The following is a 14861-nucleotide window of genomic DNA, read 5'->3' on the forward strand; positions in this document are numbered from 1 at the left end:
TTCCGGATTTTCTGCGTCATAGCTGGGCAAACAAGCGGCACTATGCTTTGCAGGCTGTGGCGGAAGGAGCTCGAACAACACCTTTACCCATACGACTTTGGGCAGACGAAGGAATACCATCAACGTGAACATGAAGCTGAACTGTTATTGTTTGCCCGTGGCGAATAGCAAAATAATGTTCCACTATTAGATGCTGTGCCGACAGCCAGCGTTTACGATCACCCAGACGTTGGTGTGTATGCTAATTGGGAAGCTAAACAACAGCTAACCGTTGCAGTTGTTTTGGCAACTGTATCATACCGCTCATGAACGCAATTTAATTCGGGATTCAGTCCAAAACCTCATAGCTTTCCCAAACAGACAAGCAGCACCGGATTGCCATAAAATGTTTTGGTCCTTTTGTACCGTTTGATTTAAGAAGATGCAAATAGACAAGAACTGACCTTCTCAGAACTGCTGGGAGTTTACGATACGTGCAATGCATAGAACATGCGAGTGCAAAAAAACAGTGCAATAGAAAATTACAAAAAGCAAAGTCTCACAAAAAATTTAACAAAGTTTACAAAATAACTGTATGGGAATAAAACTAAAGACTCTTCACAGCACAAAAGTGACTTCGAATCGGAGCTCTTGAAAGTGTTTTTTTGTTTTTTAGCAGATATCCCCTTACTTTCCTAACTAACTTTCTAACTTTGATCATTAATTCTAGATAGGAACCTAAACCACATTAATTGTACTGTTGCGAATGTAGCGTTAAAGGTTATATGTGTTGGGCTCCGAAACCCCATTCCACCAGGCATCAATTCCATTTTCGATAAGTAATAAGTTGCAGGAAAAATCAGAATTTTGCTTTAATCTTCGTGATATAGGCACGTGGCCTTTACATGCGCTGTGTAAAAACCGAATGGTCCTTCTTGAGGTGCGCTATGAAGTTCTGTAGTAGTGAGGATTCTCACAAAGATCGCTAGAAATGCAATTAACAAAATGGCGAACGAAAAGAAACGTTGCGTTATCATATATGTAGTACAGTGTTCAAAGTAGTGATGAGGCAGTTGAACTGGCGGTTATCGTGGCCGTTTCCTGCCATTGCCCAGCAGGTATAATCCTATTGCCACGACACGCCATGCCTATTTCCTTCGCTTCAATCATACATATGCATTTCTTAAGAGGACACAAACCTAACCACAACTGCAGGGCACGACCGCCTTGGTGGCTGCTTGGAAAACAAATGGCGTCACGTATGCTTGCGGATGTGGAGCTAAAATCAATTTTCATCGAACGTGCATAAAACATACAAAACCCAATCTACGTGAGCTCGGGCGGCTTGCCACTCGGCAACACGGAACCCGTGACTGTTTTTTTCCCCCAAAGCTGGGAGCCAAATCACCACCGGAGATCACTAAGCTCCACCGCATATGTTTGTTGTTTCTGGTGGATGCCGCTTTCGTCGCACAGCAATTGATAGAGTGCAAAGCGGGGTGGGGTGTGAAAATGAAAAGTCCGGTCCCCTCGGTTCCGCCAGGTAGCCACGGCTTCAAGGTAGTCTTTAAGCAGCCCGAGAGGTCCTTCGACCCTGTGCTGCTGCCGTTATTTGCTTCAAAATTCAATTCTTCTCACGTGACGGTGCATGGTGAGGGCACCGCATCTAAATGGCCTCATTTGCCGTACGCGAGGATCACAAGCGTCCTGAAATGGGTGCTTCACGTGGCGAAGAACGGAACCGGACGCGGCCAGCAAAGCCCCATTACCTAAGACAACATTAGCCACCGACATCCGGGAGTAAGTGTTGACAAAATCGGCGTACAGTTGTTAACTAACAACGGTTTCTATTTTTTATTTCTTTTGGAACTCTGTTCAGCCATGTTGTATTGTCAAGAAGAAAGCACGGGTCTGCGTAGATCTCGTGCTGGTAACATCCTTCTGCGTTTTTCCTCGACGCGAGTCAACGTCTTGGTTTATATTCTCACGAAAACCGGACCCAATCGTATCGATAATTTATAGGGCAAAATCATTATGTTTGGAAAGCAATGGCGCCTAACGTAATGGTGCCATTACTAACATATATGCCCTTAAAAAAGAAGATTCAGACAAAAGACGGTGCATAGCTATGCTGTGATATGATTTACGGCCTACGGTTACCCGTTAAAGCCGGGCCTCGAGCGATTTCGTTCTGCATTTACTCGGTAAATTATGTTTCTTACAACTCTCACTGATTTTCACTGTTTATATTAATCAGGCTGATTATAAAACCATGTACGAGGCCGAAAAAATGACCGTTTATCGGTTTGTTGATTTAATACGTCGCTTTCTAAAATGGGCGTTTGTATTGTTTTGCAATCGATTTGACGATGAGTCTGTTAGCAGACACAATATCAGACACACTTTAACCAAATGAGGGCAGCGAATGATTTCTTTCTAAAGTTCAAACTGTACAGTACAGCTACTTACATGCTGTGCATTTTTCGTCTCAGACCGCAAAGCACAAAACGAACGAGAATACGAATATTGATTGGAAAATGTAAGAATGGGCGTACAACTGAGCCGCCCTTCGCCCCGTTGCTAATGTATACGCTAATTTAAAAGCGGTAAAACCTGGGAACGCACTAAGCAGAACCAAAATGGGCGTCTCGGAGGGAAAGTATATTGATTTGAAGTTAGCAGTTTTTATAAATGACTAACCGAGCCCAAAATTTTCTTTTTCATTTATACGATACGAAAACTCCTTGTCAGATTTTTTCGTAGATCGAATATTTGGTAAAACGAATGCAGACATTTTATGAAAATAGTTTATTACTTACCAAAAGAGCAGTACATTCTTGTTTGTACTTTGGAAATGAAGTAAATCGAAGACTTGCCCAGCATCTTCATATTAACGGAATAGATTATTCACTCGCCGTTTTTAGACTTTAGATTAAACGATAGTCTGTGAACAAGCTTGTTTCATGGAAGTACCTTTTTATATGCTAATGTCAATCCCTTCAAACCCCAAACGTGGGCTACGTTACCCGTTGTGCGTATTATTTTATCGCTCCATTTTACGATTTACGATTTTACGATTTTTACCTTTGCACAATCAAAACAACCGCGCATGTGAAGGTAGTAAATTTACATACAAATGAAAAAACTAACTGCGGTCTCTCGTAACGATCAATATTTTGTTGCTTTCCACACCAAGGGGCTCGATGCTGCACAACATATTGCGCCTGCTATATTTGTGAACACAAAAATGTACCAACCTAGGCAATGGATCAAGCTGTGTCGAATCTATAAAAAAAAATCTTACCAATAAAACTTAGAATAAGCTGGAATGCACATTGGAAGTAGTGGTATGATTGTAGAACATAGCTTTTAACTAAAAGTGCTCCGCTCTAATTACATTTAAAGATTTGGATGACAGACATAGTTCCTGGGAACTGCTTTCACATCATACATCATACTCTCCAGATTAAGATCTCCCCAGATCAAAAACCGTCAATTGTATCTTGTTTCCTTGTCTCAAATAACTTGAAGAACTAAAAATGTAAAATCATCTACTGCTAGTTAAGTAGAACATGAGTGGAATTACATGAAACACGAAAAAAACGAGTCGATCAGATATGAATATGAGAAAAAAATATAAAAATATTTTGGAAGCTCATAAACGTCAGTTGATTGAGAATTTGCGCCTAATCCGTAGTTTCTTCGTCTGGTCGGAATTTAGCCTCAGGCATTCTCCTTTTGTGTTCATAGTTAGTTCAAATAATATATTTCAACACATAATCGAACCCATCACAGGCCATTGATCAATGTCGCTCTCGGACGTCTTGCTCAGAATATTGTTGATTGTTTGAAGGTACATGCCGTTATTAAACCCGGTTAAGAATCTGTCTCACTTCCTGAAGAAATATGTTCCGTCCCTATCCACACGTAATCACGGCCTCTTTTAGCGTTACCTCTGTTTGCGGGACTGCGTTTTCTTTTGCCTGGTTTTCCCAAACCTTCAATTATAGCCTCTTCCGCCATATCAACCCCATAAATACTCCCACGTTGGTGCTGTTGATCCTCAACATTTGGCTTGGGATTGGTAAGTTTCTCGATTTGCCTAATAATTTTTTAGTGATCATTCTTTGAAGAATGTTGCTGAGTCGTCGTACACGCCTTCAGTCGCTTTTCTTCATTGATGTCACGCAAACGGCGTCCGCTCAAATCACGACATGCGTCACGATTGGTGGTTTTTTCAATCTGTGCTCCGATTGCACGCAGCATCGAACCAAAACCTCCCTTGCCACCGGTAAGCCTTTCGTTGATCCGTAAAGGAGCACTGCTGCGCAAATTCTGCCATTTATCAATTCGCTGGCCACATTGAGTGATGTAGTAGTCTGCTGGAGCAAGGCCCTACAGGAAAGCTACAATTAAAATGGTTTTGTCCTACATTGGTTGCTTAAACAAAACATGAAACGAACGGATAACTACCTTCCATAGTTTAATTGCCGATGGAATTTCACAAACAATACTGGAAACTACAGTCATCTGCAATAGCTCGTTACCATAGTACAGTGTGTACATTTCAAACTAAGTATACGCCACTCACGCAATTTCAACAAATAATTATACAATTATTAGTTATACAACAATTATATTCTCCCCTATTCCGCTTAGATAAACTATAAACTGAGACAGTAACGGAAGATGAAAAGGATTTGGCTTTAATTTGTCTAGCACCCAGCACAACCTTATTCGGTGTATTGTACACACATTAATAACTTGTGGAACAATATGAGAGTTGATCAACAAAGAGTAGAAATCAACAACCATTCGAATGTCAAACTGATTTTATAGTAGAGATTACGGATGCTATAATGCAGAAGTCTTCTTTGTATTCTCTTCCGTGTCTGCTAGTGTCCTTTTTTATAATGCTGTAGCTGTAGGGTAACTGTGAACCTATAATTAAAATATATTGACCAATTGTCCACAGGAAAAATGGACGCGAAGACTTCCAGTCGTCCTATGTGTTTCGGGTCATGGATTTTCCGATAGTATCTAGACGGGAAGAGCTTTACACCATTCCCTGACTGTACCAGATGTCCTTGTGCCACGTAGTACACGGAGCGCTGCTGCCGTTATTTGTTACAAAATTTAATTTTTCTCACATGACGGTGCGTGCATGGTGCACAGCATCTAAATAGCCTCAGTTTCTGTACGCAAGAATTACAAGCGTCCCAAACCGAACCGGACGCAGCCAGCAAAGCCCCCAGAATCAAAGCGACTCACTAATCTGGTGTTGCGATTGATTTTTATTTGGGGTATCGTAAGCTCAAGAGATAATTAAGTGCAAACTGAAAATCACCTTCTGTTGGGAGCATCGATGTAGAAGCTCCCTGGAAGTGTTCTTTGTAATGATCTCGTAGCTCTGACTTCAGCTTAAAAGAATCCTTACAGCGATGACACGGATAAACTTTGTCCCCGATATGTTTGCTTAGATGCTCCTTTAAATCGCTTAAATGACGGTATTTACGATCGCAAAAATAACATTGATGCGGTTTTTCGCCAGTGTGAGTGTTCATGTGAACCCGAAGCTGCTTAATACTGCTGCACCTGCAACAAGTAATGGTACGTCGATAAACCCGATTTAATTTACAAATTGGAAAATGTGATGTTTACGATTCATTACCTCAAGTCGCAAACGGTACATTTGTATGGACGTTCGTCTGTAATGCAAAACGAAGAAACCTTATTGATAAGTGAATGAGAACATGGCACAAGTTTATATAATTTTACCTTCGTGAACAATTCGACGATGCAATTGCAGTATTTCTTTTGATGACAATTGCTTTCCACATAATTCACAACAATATAATTTATATTTGTTTGCAGTAGAAATCAACAAACATGCGAATGTCAAACTGATTTTATGGTTTAGGTCGGCGATGCTATAATGGAAATCGTATCCCTTCTCGATTTTGACGTTCGGATTGAACCAATCAGGGCGCATCTTTTTCAAGCGTTGTTATATTGAATGTTGATTTAGCATTGACACTCGTTCAACATATTTTCAGAGTGTTGTGGAACTTACGAAATGAAGTAAGTTTTTATATCCAAAGTCTGTCTTTTATTAACCCACAACAACAGTGTTTAGTGAAACTAACCGTTAGATGTTTACAGCAGATAAACAGCGGCTCCCTAGTTACGTCCGTGGAAATAATCAGCAAATATTGCTAGAAACAACGGCGTACAAATCAAAAGGCCGTCGCTTAGCTCATTTTACTACGTTCGTGATCAACGAAGCGAAATGTCCTTCTACGCATGGTGGCACCGACGAGAACGCGGCATTGCACCGCGTGTTGGCGAATCTGACATCGTCTATCGAACATTGTACGAGTCTTTCGAGCCACGACCTCCGAGACCGATGACTAAACGAGATCCAAACACGCTGAATTATGGTGGAATATTTTGTCTAGAGTTTTCACCTGATGGATCGATGCTCGCGGGAGGCTGCGAGCATAATGGTGTGATTCTTCTAGATCCAGTGACGGAAAAGAGGATATGTGGCATTAAAAACGCACACTATGACAGTATTAACTGCGTTAAGTATCTCGATAATGTAACATTCGCCACTGGTTCCGACGACGATACCATTGCCGTTTGGGATACACGGAATCTACGCACGAAGCTACGCTCATTGCAAGGACACAACGGATGGGTAAAAAACATCGAGTATTCAAAGAAGCAGAACATGCTGATCACATCAGCTTTCGATGGTACGGTTTGTGGCTGGGAGCTAAACAACTATACCGAACAGGGATGCGTCCACCGTCGATTGCTCAATGTGCCTGGTTTAGTGCGCTGCCGCCTGACTCCCGACGAAACAAGGATGGTGCTTACGACTAGCGGCGGCTATTTGATGATTGTTAACAATCTGAACTTGCCTTGGCTGTCTAGCGACCTCGAAGGTTTCCAACCCAATGTTTATCGATTAATGCAAAAGCGCCAGCAAACAATCGCCATAACCGAATCATTCAATCGTTCATTTTATCCACTAACCAAACGAAACCGAGTGGAGTTGGTCACTGACTTTCCAGTCGATGATGACGCAGAAATAATCAGTACACTACAGATTCATCCCCATGGTTGGTGCGCTTTAAGCCGCAATACTACTTACGACAACCGCGGTGAGTTTACAACCATCCACGATATACAAGCCCTATCAGATACAGCTTACAACCGTTACACGAAAGACAAAGATGAAGAAGAAGATGCAGAGGATGATGATATCGCCGAAGAGAACGGAGAAGAAAACGATAACGAAGAAAAGGCAGATGAGATAGTTTCGCACCAGCGTTACGGAGACCACGATTACTGCCGTGAACCATTGATCTCTGAAAATCAGCCACCTATGGCAACTGCCCGAGCAACTCGAACTATCGATGCAGCTATGGTGCGCGAGGAACTATCAGGCAGTGTTGCCGCAATGCCACCGGCAAACGTAGCCCTCGATCTATGGGCGACACAAATCTCATTTCAGGAGCGCGTGCTTGGTATGGTGCCACTCCGCTTGTTTTTCTCCCGCCGCTCCGGACGGACTGTAGTCTCTTATACGATCCCGCAGCCCGATTCAAATGACTCTGATAACGAGTTAAAGAAACACCACGAAGTCGACACGATGTGCAAGAATACACCACGGCTTTTATACTACGTACGCGAGCCCAGCCTTTTGCCAGGCATAATCAAAGAAGCTTCCTTCTCACCCGATGGCCGTATCATTTGTTCTCCGTACTTAAATGGCGTGCGGTTGCTAGCGTTTAATGAAAATTGCGCGGAACTACCTCGCACAATCAACACTGAGTGGAACGATAAACCACATACGCTACACGTGCTAAAAAAGGAAGTAGGACACCAGGGCATAGTTGCGTGTAGCACGTTTAGTCCGCGCTTTCCCCTACTCGTTACGGGTTGCTTGAAAGGGAATATTGTATGGCATACGCGAACGATGCAATAATTTTCTGAATGTGTTAGTATTTCTGTTTTTGGCAATGACCCCAAATCTGCGCATTACCGCCAACAAACTGCCTCAAATAAATGTTTTATTATCCATTAATTCTCACCATATAAAATAATGTACAAACGCCATTACGCTTTCGCTCACTGTATCGTGAACGTGTTGTGCTTAAAAATCGATAAAGCACGGTAAAACCGGAAGAAAAGGTTAAAACTACCAGCAAACGATGCGATCGGACCATGGCTACCTGATAAAAGGGCTATCGGGACTATCCCGACATCAAAAAGCAGGACATCAATCTGTTGATATAAGACTGGATCGTTAGCGAGAGCTAAATGGCAGCTCTGCAGAAGGGAAACACTGCCTTAAAAAATATGGTGGACGGACTGCTCCTTAAATTGAAACAGTCGATCGAGAATGGAACTCGACCGACCAGGATCGTGGCTGTTGTGTCGCATGGATCGAGGCCACAGCACGACGACGCACATCGGGATCAATCAGTTGAATCAGTTTGAATCTGTTTGCGCTGTGCCAGTCATCGTCGCATGGATTGGACGGCCCGGACCCATCGGTGCGTCTCGTACTCCATTATACACAGCTATGGTTTAATAAGGTTTAATCGTGCAACATACATGAGCTTCAAGCGACCATCGATTATGCCCTGGGCGTTTTATCGGCTGCCCACCCACAGCCTGCTTGTGGCTAACCGATCAGGAAAGGTGCCTATCTTCCTCGGTGGTCGTTAGAGTGTCTACCGCTTGGCGGTGGTCCCCGCGTATCTGGAACTGCAATAATTAAAAAAAGTTCAACATTGCAAAGTGTAGTCTGCGCTTATAAATATAAATTATAATTTACAATATGGTTCGTGTCACCTTATTCTCGTGAAACATATAATTACTATTGGGCGAATGAAACATTGCTTTCCTATTAGGTGAACAATGTAAAAAAATAAACAACTAAGGTTACACTACAAATTTTGTCTACGTATCTACTAAAGTCGGTACAATAACGTCAGACCGACTGATTTGTTAGGAGGACCAGGTACGTTAACAAACTTCCAAGAATTGATTCGTAATGTAGTAAAATGCTTCCGCCATGACCAATATAACTCCATGGCCATATCGCCGTCGTATGATCCCCATATCAAAAATCGAATCGTTTGCCCTGCTATTTAATGATAGTGCGTGTACAGCACACAATGCAGTTATGTTGGTGATGATAGAAGCAGTTCTTGGAATTCTGTTTTTACTTATCACCTTATCGAATCTGCCTTCACTCTCAACAAATATTCGAATGTCAAACTGAATTTATAGTAGAGATTACGAATGCTATAATGTAAAAGTACCATCATCTAGTGTCCTTTCCTATAATGCTGTAGCTGTATGGTGACTGAGAACCTATATTAAAAAAATATTGCCAAATTGTGGAAAAAAAAATGAGTAAATATACCAAGTGTTAAACTCGAAAACCGATTTGTTTTCAAAGAAATCACATGTTTATTACATTTAAATGAAATGCTCTGTTTTATTCAAAATATGTGCTGTCGCTAGCTATACATTTCTCTCGTGGTTTGGGGATTGCTCGTCCTTTCAAGCAAAACAATTAGTCAAATTAGCAAGAATCGAAGTGCTGCTCAGCCAATGCGGGTCCTACCGATGAAAATAAATGATAATCGGAAGGCGTCAAGTCTGCTCCCAGCCAAATGCTTTGATTATATCTTAAACCAGTTTTGCTTTGTGCGCAGGTGCATCGGCGTGGAGCAAAATAACCTTATCGTCGCCTGGCCCATTCTCGTCGTTTTTCGTTTCAAATTGATCATTTGTTGTCGTCAGCGTGTTAACGGTTTCACAGAGATGAAATGGTTAATTTTCGTTTCGAATTGTATGCTGGTCCATGTGTTCCTTTTCTATAGGTGCTAACTCACCTGAACATCCAGAACTGCCACCAGTTCGTTTTGGGATTTTCAGACTTCGATTACCTAGTGAGTCCAAAAACACCAGTTGGACACACCAGGGTAGACACAGGGTTAAGAATCCTACCCTGCGTACTTTGTCGAACATGCTGTTCTATGGTAACCCCGAACTGTATCGGATCAGCACTTCTGTACCTGCCGATGCTGCTGTAGCGTCAAACAATTTACCCAACGACAATCCTGTTCCACGGATCGGACTACCAGGTAGCTCACGTGAAGTATAAATAACGCAAATTTGAAATGAATCTTTCAGTTATTAGTTGGCCTCCGTGTCGTTGGCATTGTGATCCAGACTTGCAGCAAGCGGTCGGCCATATCCTTACGGCCGTAATAAATCTAACCGCGAGTTAAGAGAAGTAAGTGAGTTTACAATAATCAATGTTTCAGTGCGAAAAATCAGTGAAAATTGTGACGTAATTATGGGATTCTGTTGCGAGATTGTGATACCTGCTAATTGTGAAAAAATGTGGGCATTAGCAACGGTTATACGGTTATTATATGCCGTACTATTGATTAGTCTGCTCAAATTAACGTATGCTAACGTGATTTGACGTAAAGTTCTTGCTTGATTGTTAAATTGCTTAAATATTACAACTTTAATTTGTGGTCAATAAGGTAAACTTTTGTGCCTTTTTTATGTAACGGATGCTGCGTTGGTAGCTCCATTGCTACAAGATTCAATCACTAGAATTTCTGATATTTGGTCTGGCAGTTGTCAAGTTTTTCATTGTGAGGAGACGGGTGAATTGTTTTTCGTTTTGGATGGAGATGAGGTACTTCTTGCCTCCATCGAATGGTTTTCCAGTAATGTTGCTGTTTCCAGCGAAAGCGGTAATTGATTTAGTCGTTACGAAGGGGTGAAGTTTCTCATTGTTAGTTCTTTTGGCGCAAAGGCGATTTTGGCGGGGGTTTCTTCTGTGGGACCGTCCCTTAGCATGAAATTCTTTCTTATTTTGACTCTTAAGCCGTCGTTCGTGACTTCGGAAATTCATTTGGGTCGACAACATCGAGGCTGCTTCACGTAGTAGAGTTGACCGCGCGACCTGCTGCGCCGGAGAAGCGGTCTTTTCGATATTAACCTTAAGTTTAAGAACCCCAAGTTCTTCCTCGTGAGGATACGTAGACTGCAATGGAATAGGCCCAAAGAATTGTACCTCATCCGCTAAATGGAGGAGGTAATGAAAAGTGCATGTTACAAAGCCGACCATATCCTTGTGCTCTGTTACATATTCTGTAAGTAATCGTCTTGCATATTCTAAAAGATGGCCATACCGCCTGTGACTGCAAATAGCAATGGCCCAATGCAGTTTGGAATAGTTCATGGCGTACTGAGGCATTATATGTCTCATTACAACTATCCGATATCAAAAAAATTACCCCAGGCGGCGTGCCGCCAACGAGTAGCGTGCTCCATAAATTGTCGCGGTTTCCTTTCATGCGGAAACCGCATCTCCATTGCCACTCTCTCCAAAGCAACCATTTTGTCACTTGTTAGGGTCTCCATGGTACCATATCCATGGATAAGCCCAAAAAATATGGTCTTGGCAATACCATCGTGGAGTAGGTGTCTGTCATCGCCTACCGTTACATCCCTTATAAGATCGATGCCCATCCTCGCCAAAGGCGTCATAGCCCCGACAACCGATGCGTCACGTCGTACAGTCCACGGATAAAATCATCATGTGATCGTGGTGGGCCGATCCCGACGAAGGAAACTAGACTAAATCTAGGAAGGAATTCTCCTATAATGCGGCACTTTGTACAGCCGTAAAGTCCGTGTTGATGTATTGTACCTTTTAGATACGCCCGTTGTGTAACGGATGTTTCGTTGGTAGCTCTATTGCTACATAAGAGGAACTGGAATTTGTTCACATTCACTGGAATTTCTGATACTTTAGTTTGACAGTTTAGCGGATGGTTGATGGTCTATTCCCTTTTGTTCGCCTTGTTCCTTCTTTGAGTGTAGCACTTTTCGGCCCTTCTATAAAATGGAGCCGCAAACTCCGTTGGGCACAGTTATTCCCGTCATCGTCGCTCTTCTCGTGATTTCTGATATAGTTGTGCAGATCTAGGGTTCTTTTCCTGTAGCTTTGGAAGGATTCATGGATCCCTTGTTCGAGGACTTCCACCTTAGTCATGATCTCTAAATTTTGGTCCCTTCCGAATTCGTCAGTTAAATTATTTCTCACTTCCTGCCAGTTTCGACCCTTTATTTTACTATAAGCCGCTGCTGCGGGTCTCTTTAACTCTGATACCACAGCCCTCGCTAGTGCATCTTGCGGTTCGCCTTTGGGGATGATAGTAGCTAGATAATCACCCTGATCTAAAAATGTTCCTAAATATTTTGATTATTTTTGACTCGTTTCTTTGCAACTCTGGCACTTTTAGAATTACAGCAGTGTCTCGTGATTTACTGCTATCTTTAGTGTGATGTAGGTGATAGCTTCGTCTGGGATATCTATTTTTAATTCCTTGATCTTTTGGTATTTATTTTATCGACAAGATTTCGCGTGGAGGTAACAGTTTGTTGCTTCCTACGGATGCTTTGGACAACAATATCGTTTCCTGTGTATCTTCCAGTATCTTATTGATGGTATCTATATTGATCATTGCCATTAAAATTTCGAAATCGTCGAGGAGGGGATCGTTAGTTTTCATATCTTCGGTGATCTGGGCCATGTCGTTTGTGAGAGCTTTAATTTTGTTTCCGAAAAGTTCGTTTATTGCAGGTTGTTGTTTTCTATAAGGTCGTTCATGGTGCAGTTGATGATTTGCAGGTCGTTGGGCGTCAGGACTTCCTCCTATCTATTTCTAGGTTGTCCCTATTGCTTCTATGCTTCTGGTTAGCCGATTTCTTGGTTTAATTTGATTTAAATTTTAACATAAATTCCTAACCTTGTGTTTTGCAATATTTAGAAGGGGACTATCGTTTTTACTACAGATGGCCTGAGCTAACATATGGGTTGTGCCCTCAGGAGCAGTTATATTTATTTCGTGGAATATATTAATATTACTTTTTTGCATTTTGCAAGGGTGTTTTTCAAGTATATCGCTCGCCTTTTCGTCTGGCCTTCAAGCTCGCCTTTTCGTCTGATAAGTTTCACGAACTTTCTGTAGCTACTGGCAATTTCTCGTGGTTACAACTTCTTTGTTTCTTTTTTTCTCTCATTTATTATATTTTTTTTTTCAACATGTTCAATATCGTATAAAAAAGACGAAGTTACAATTACTTGGTGTGAAAATTTCACTTCTTACTCGTATACTGCTTTGAAAAATTGCTGGTGCATTTTTCAATCCAATGGGCATTCGAACGAATTCGTATTTGCCGTTGTTAAACGAGAATGCTGCTTTTTCTACCTCCTTGGGGTGCATGTTTATTTGATGAAATCCTGATGAAAGGTTGTGAAGTAACGGGTTTTTCCAAATTGATCTAATATGTTAGAAATTTCTGGCATAGGGTATCTATCAAAAATTGTTTTTTGGTTCAGTTTTCTATAGTCTAGTTTTTTGGTTCAGTTTTCTATAGACTAATCGAAATTTATTTGTACGAAATTTAATTTTTGTAAATGCCCAGTTATATTTCTGCCGATTGTGTTTTCGATCGGTCTGCTGATCGCAGGACGGTTCCCAAATTGAGTGTTGAACGTTGCATTGAGTGAACGTGTGGTGCTAGTGTCCATAGGTTCGTACTGTGGTTGGATGTCTTGCCTCCTAAATTCAGGACGTATGTGTTTTGAGGAATAATTATTCGTTCTCGTAGGAATTGGATTTCTGTTAAACGCGTTTGGTGGACCTCTAACATTAACTGGATGTTGGAAAAGGTTGTTATGTGGGGTGGGTTGTTTACGTCTGGGTTGCGCACTTGTAGGGGTGTTTCTAACACTCATGTTGGCATACGCTAAACAATAGTGGTATGCTTGGGCCAAGTTTGTTGGTTTGTAATTTTTACAAAACATAGATATGGGATCTCCCAGCCCTCGAATGAACGTATCTAGTGCTACCATATTGCAGAGTTTTATAATGGCTGTTTCATGGCCCTGCCGCTGCGCGTACAATTTATTTTTTTAATTTATTTATAATCCGCGCGTAATTGCGCGGATTATAAAATAGTATTCCACTGTCTCCATACCATCAATAAATAATTGTAAGACGTTATCGACGTCCTCAATCCAACGCGCAAGTTGCCTTGGATTTCCCGAATAGATGGGAATTACCGACACGACTTGAGGAATTTTTCCTCGCTCCATGAAAGGAGTGCCGGGGTTCATGCTGTACGTTATTTTTGTTTTGTTTTTAGTTGCACTTCTTGCTTTATGGTTTTGTATTTTTTTATGTTAGTCCGCGGTTTTCAACTTCGTGTTTTTGTTACGGGTGCACCCGCTCAAGTAGGCAGAAAGAATTTTTATATTAATTTACTATGAAAATAATTTTTTGGGAAAGGTTTTTATTAATATTAATACGAATTGCATGCAATACCAAACAAAATGGGGAAAAAATGGAAATTGAAAGCGATAAGAGTAGAAGAAAAATGGGTACAATAGAAGAACATAAAAGTAAACGATAAGAGATACGAAAAAGATAGGAAGAAAAGAGAAAGAAGGAAGTTGAAAAAAAGCGCGAAAATTTAAATGAAATACGGATCCAATGAAAAAGAAATGAAGAAAAGACAGGGAACATACCGCAAGGAATTAAACTGCGAGGAATAATACCGCAAGGAAAGATTAGAACCTGTAGAGGGCCGGTGCAAGTCCGGAAATATAAAAGTTCAAGACCCTAACAGAAGATTGGTAGGATGAAGCTTCCCTTCTCCCCAATACGGCATAACAGAAATCATAGCGCGAACTGTGATTTCTACATGCGAATGAATACGAAGAGATTAGGCCCGTAGTTGTCAGGAATTGTCGGATTCAGCTT

At 41.5% G+C, this 14861-nt stretch overlaps 2 protein-coding genes and 1 long non-coding RNA gene across 4 annotated transcripts; 1 reads left to right on the forward strand and 2 right to left on the reverse strand.

Moving 5' to 3' along the window:
- Positions 1 to 2886: 2886 nt before the first annotated feature.
- On the reverse strand, positions 2887 to 4715 carry LOC128267209 (splicing regulator SDE2-like). Of its 2 annotated transcripts, none has more exons than XM_053004002.1 (2): positions 4453 to 4715; positions 2887 to 4374 (listed from the first exon to the last, which is right to left on the reverse strand). In XM_053004002.1, the coding sequence occupies exons 1-2, from the start codon at positions 4543 to 4545 to the stop codon at positions 4093 to 4095; spliced, it is 375 nt and encodes a 124-aa protein (XP_052859962.1). In that variant the 5' UTR covers positions 4546 to 4715; the 3' UTR covers positions 2887 to 4092. The 2 variants fall into 2 exon arrangements, 1 of the variants encoding a protein (XP_052859962.1); XR_008269116.1 differs by having other exon boundaries at positions 4256 to 4385.
- A 570-nt stretch (positions 4716 to 5285) lies between these two features.
- Positions 5286 to 5845, reverse strand: LOC128268492 (uncharacterized). Its single transcript, XR_008269146.1, has 3 exons — positions 5758 to 5845; positions 5651 to 5687; positions 5286 to 5574 (listed from the first exon to the last, which is right to left on the reverse strand). It is a non-coding gene; the product is annotated as an uncharacterized LOC128268492 (long non-coding RNA).
- A 204-nt stretch (positions 5846 to 6049) lies between these two features.
- On the forward strand, positions 6050 to 8075 carry LOC128267333 (DDB1- and CUL4-associated factor 10 homolog). Its single transcript, XM_053004143.1, has 2 exons — positions 6050 to 6060; positions 6142 to 8075. Exon 2 carries the CDS (start codon positions 6269 to 6271, stop codon positions 7973 to 7975), a length of 1707 nt encoding a protein of 568 aa, XP_052860103.1. The 5' UTR covers positions 6050 to 6060; positions 6142 to 6268; the 3' UTR covers positions 7976 to 8075.
- Positions 8076 to 14861: the final 6786 nt, after the last annotated feature.

Source organism: Anopheles cruzii, chromosome 2, assembly GCF_943734635.1.
Source record: "Anopheles cruzii chromosome 2, idAnoCruzAS_RS32_06, whole genome shotgun sequence".
NCBI classification, from domain to species: Eukaryota; Metazoa; Arthropoda; class Insecta; order Diptera; family Culicidae; genus Anopheles; species Anopheles cruzii.

Excerpts from the sequence above, each read along its gene's own strand:
- LOC128267209 (XM_053004002.1), bottom strand. The coding sequence starts at position 4,545 with ATGTACACACTGTACTATGGTAACGAGCTATTGCAGATGACTGTAGTT. Across the intron at positions 4,375-4,452 it reads CGGCAATTAAACTATGGAAG|GGCCTTGCTCCAGCAGACTA; the intron begins GTAGTTATCCGT and ends GCTTTCCTGTAG.
- LOC128267333 (XM_053004143.1), top strand. The coding sequence starts at position 6,269 with ATGTCCTTCTACGCATGGTGGCACCGACGAGAACGCGGCATTGCACCG.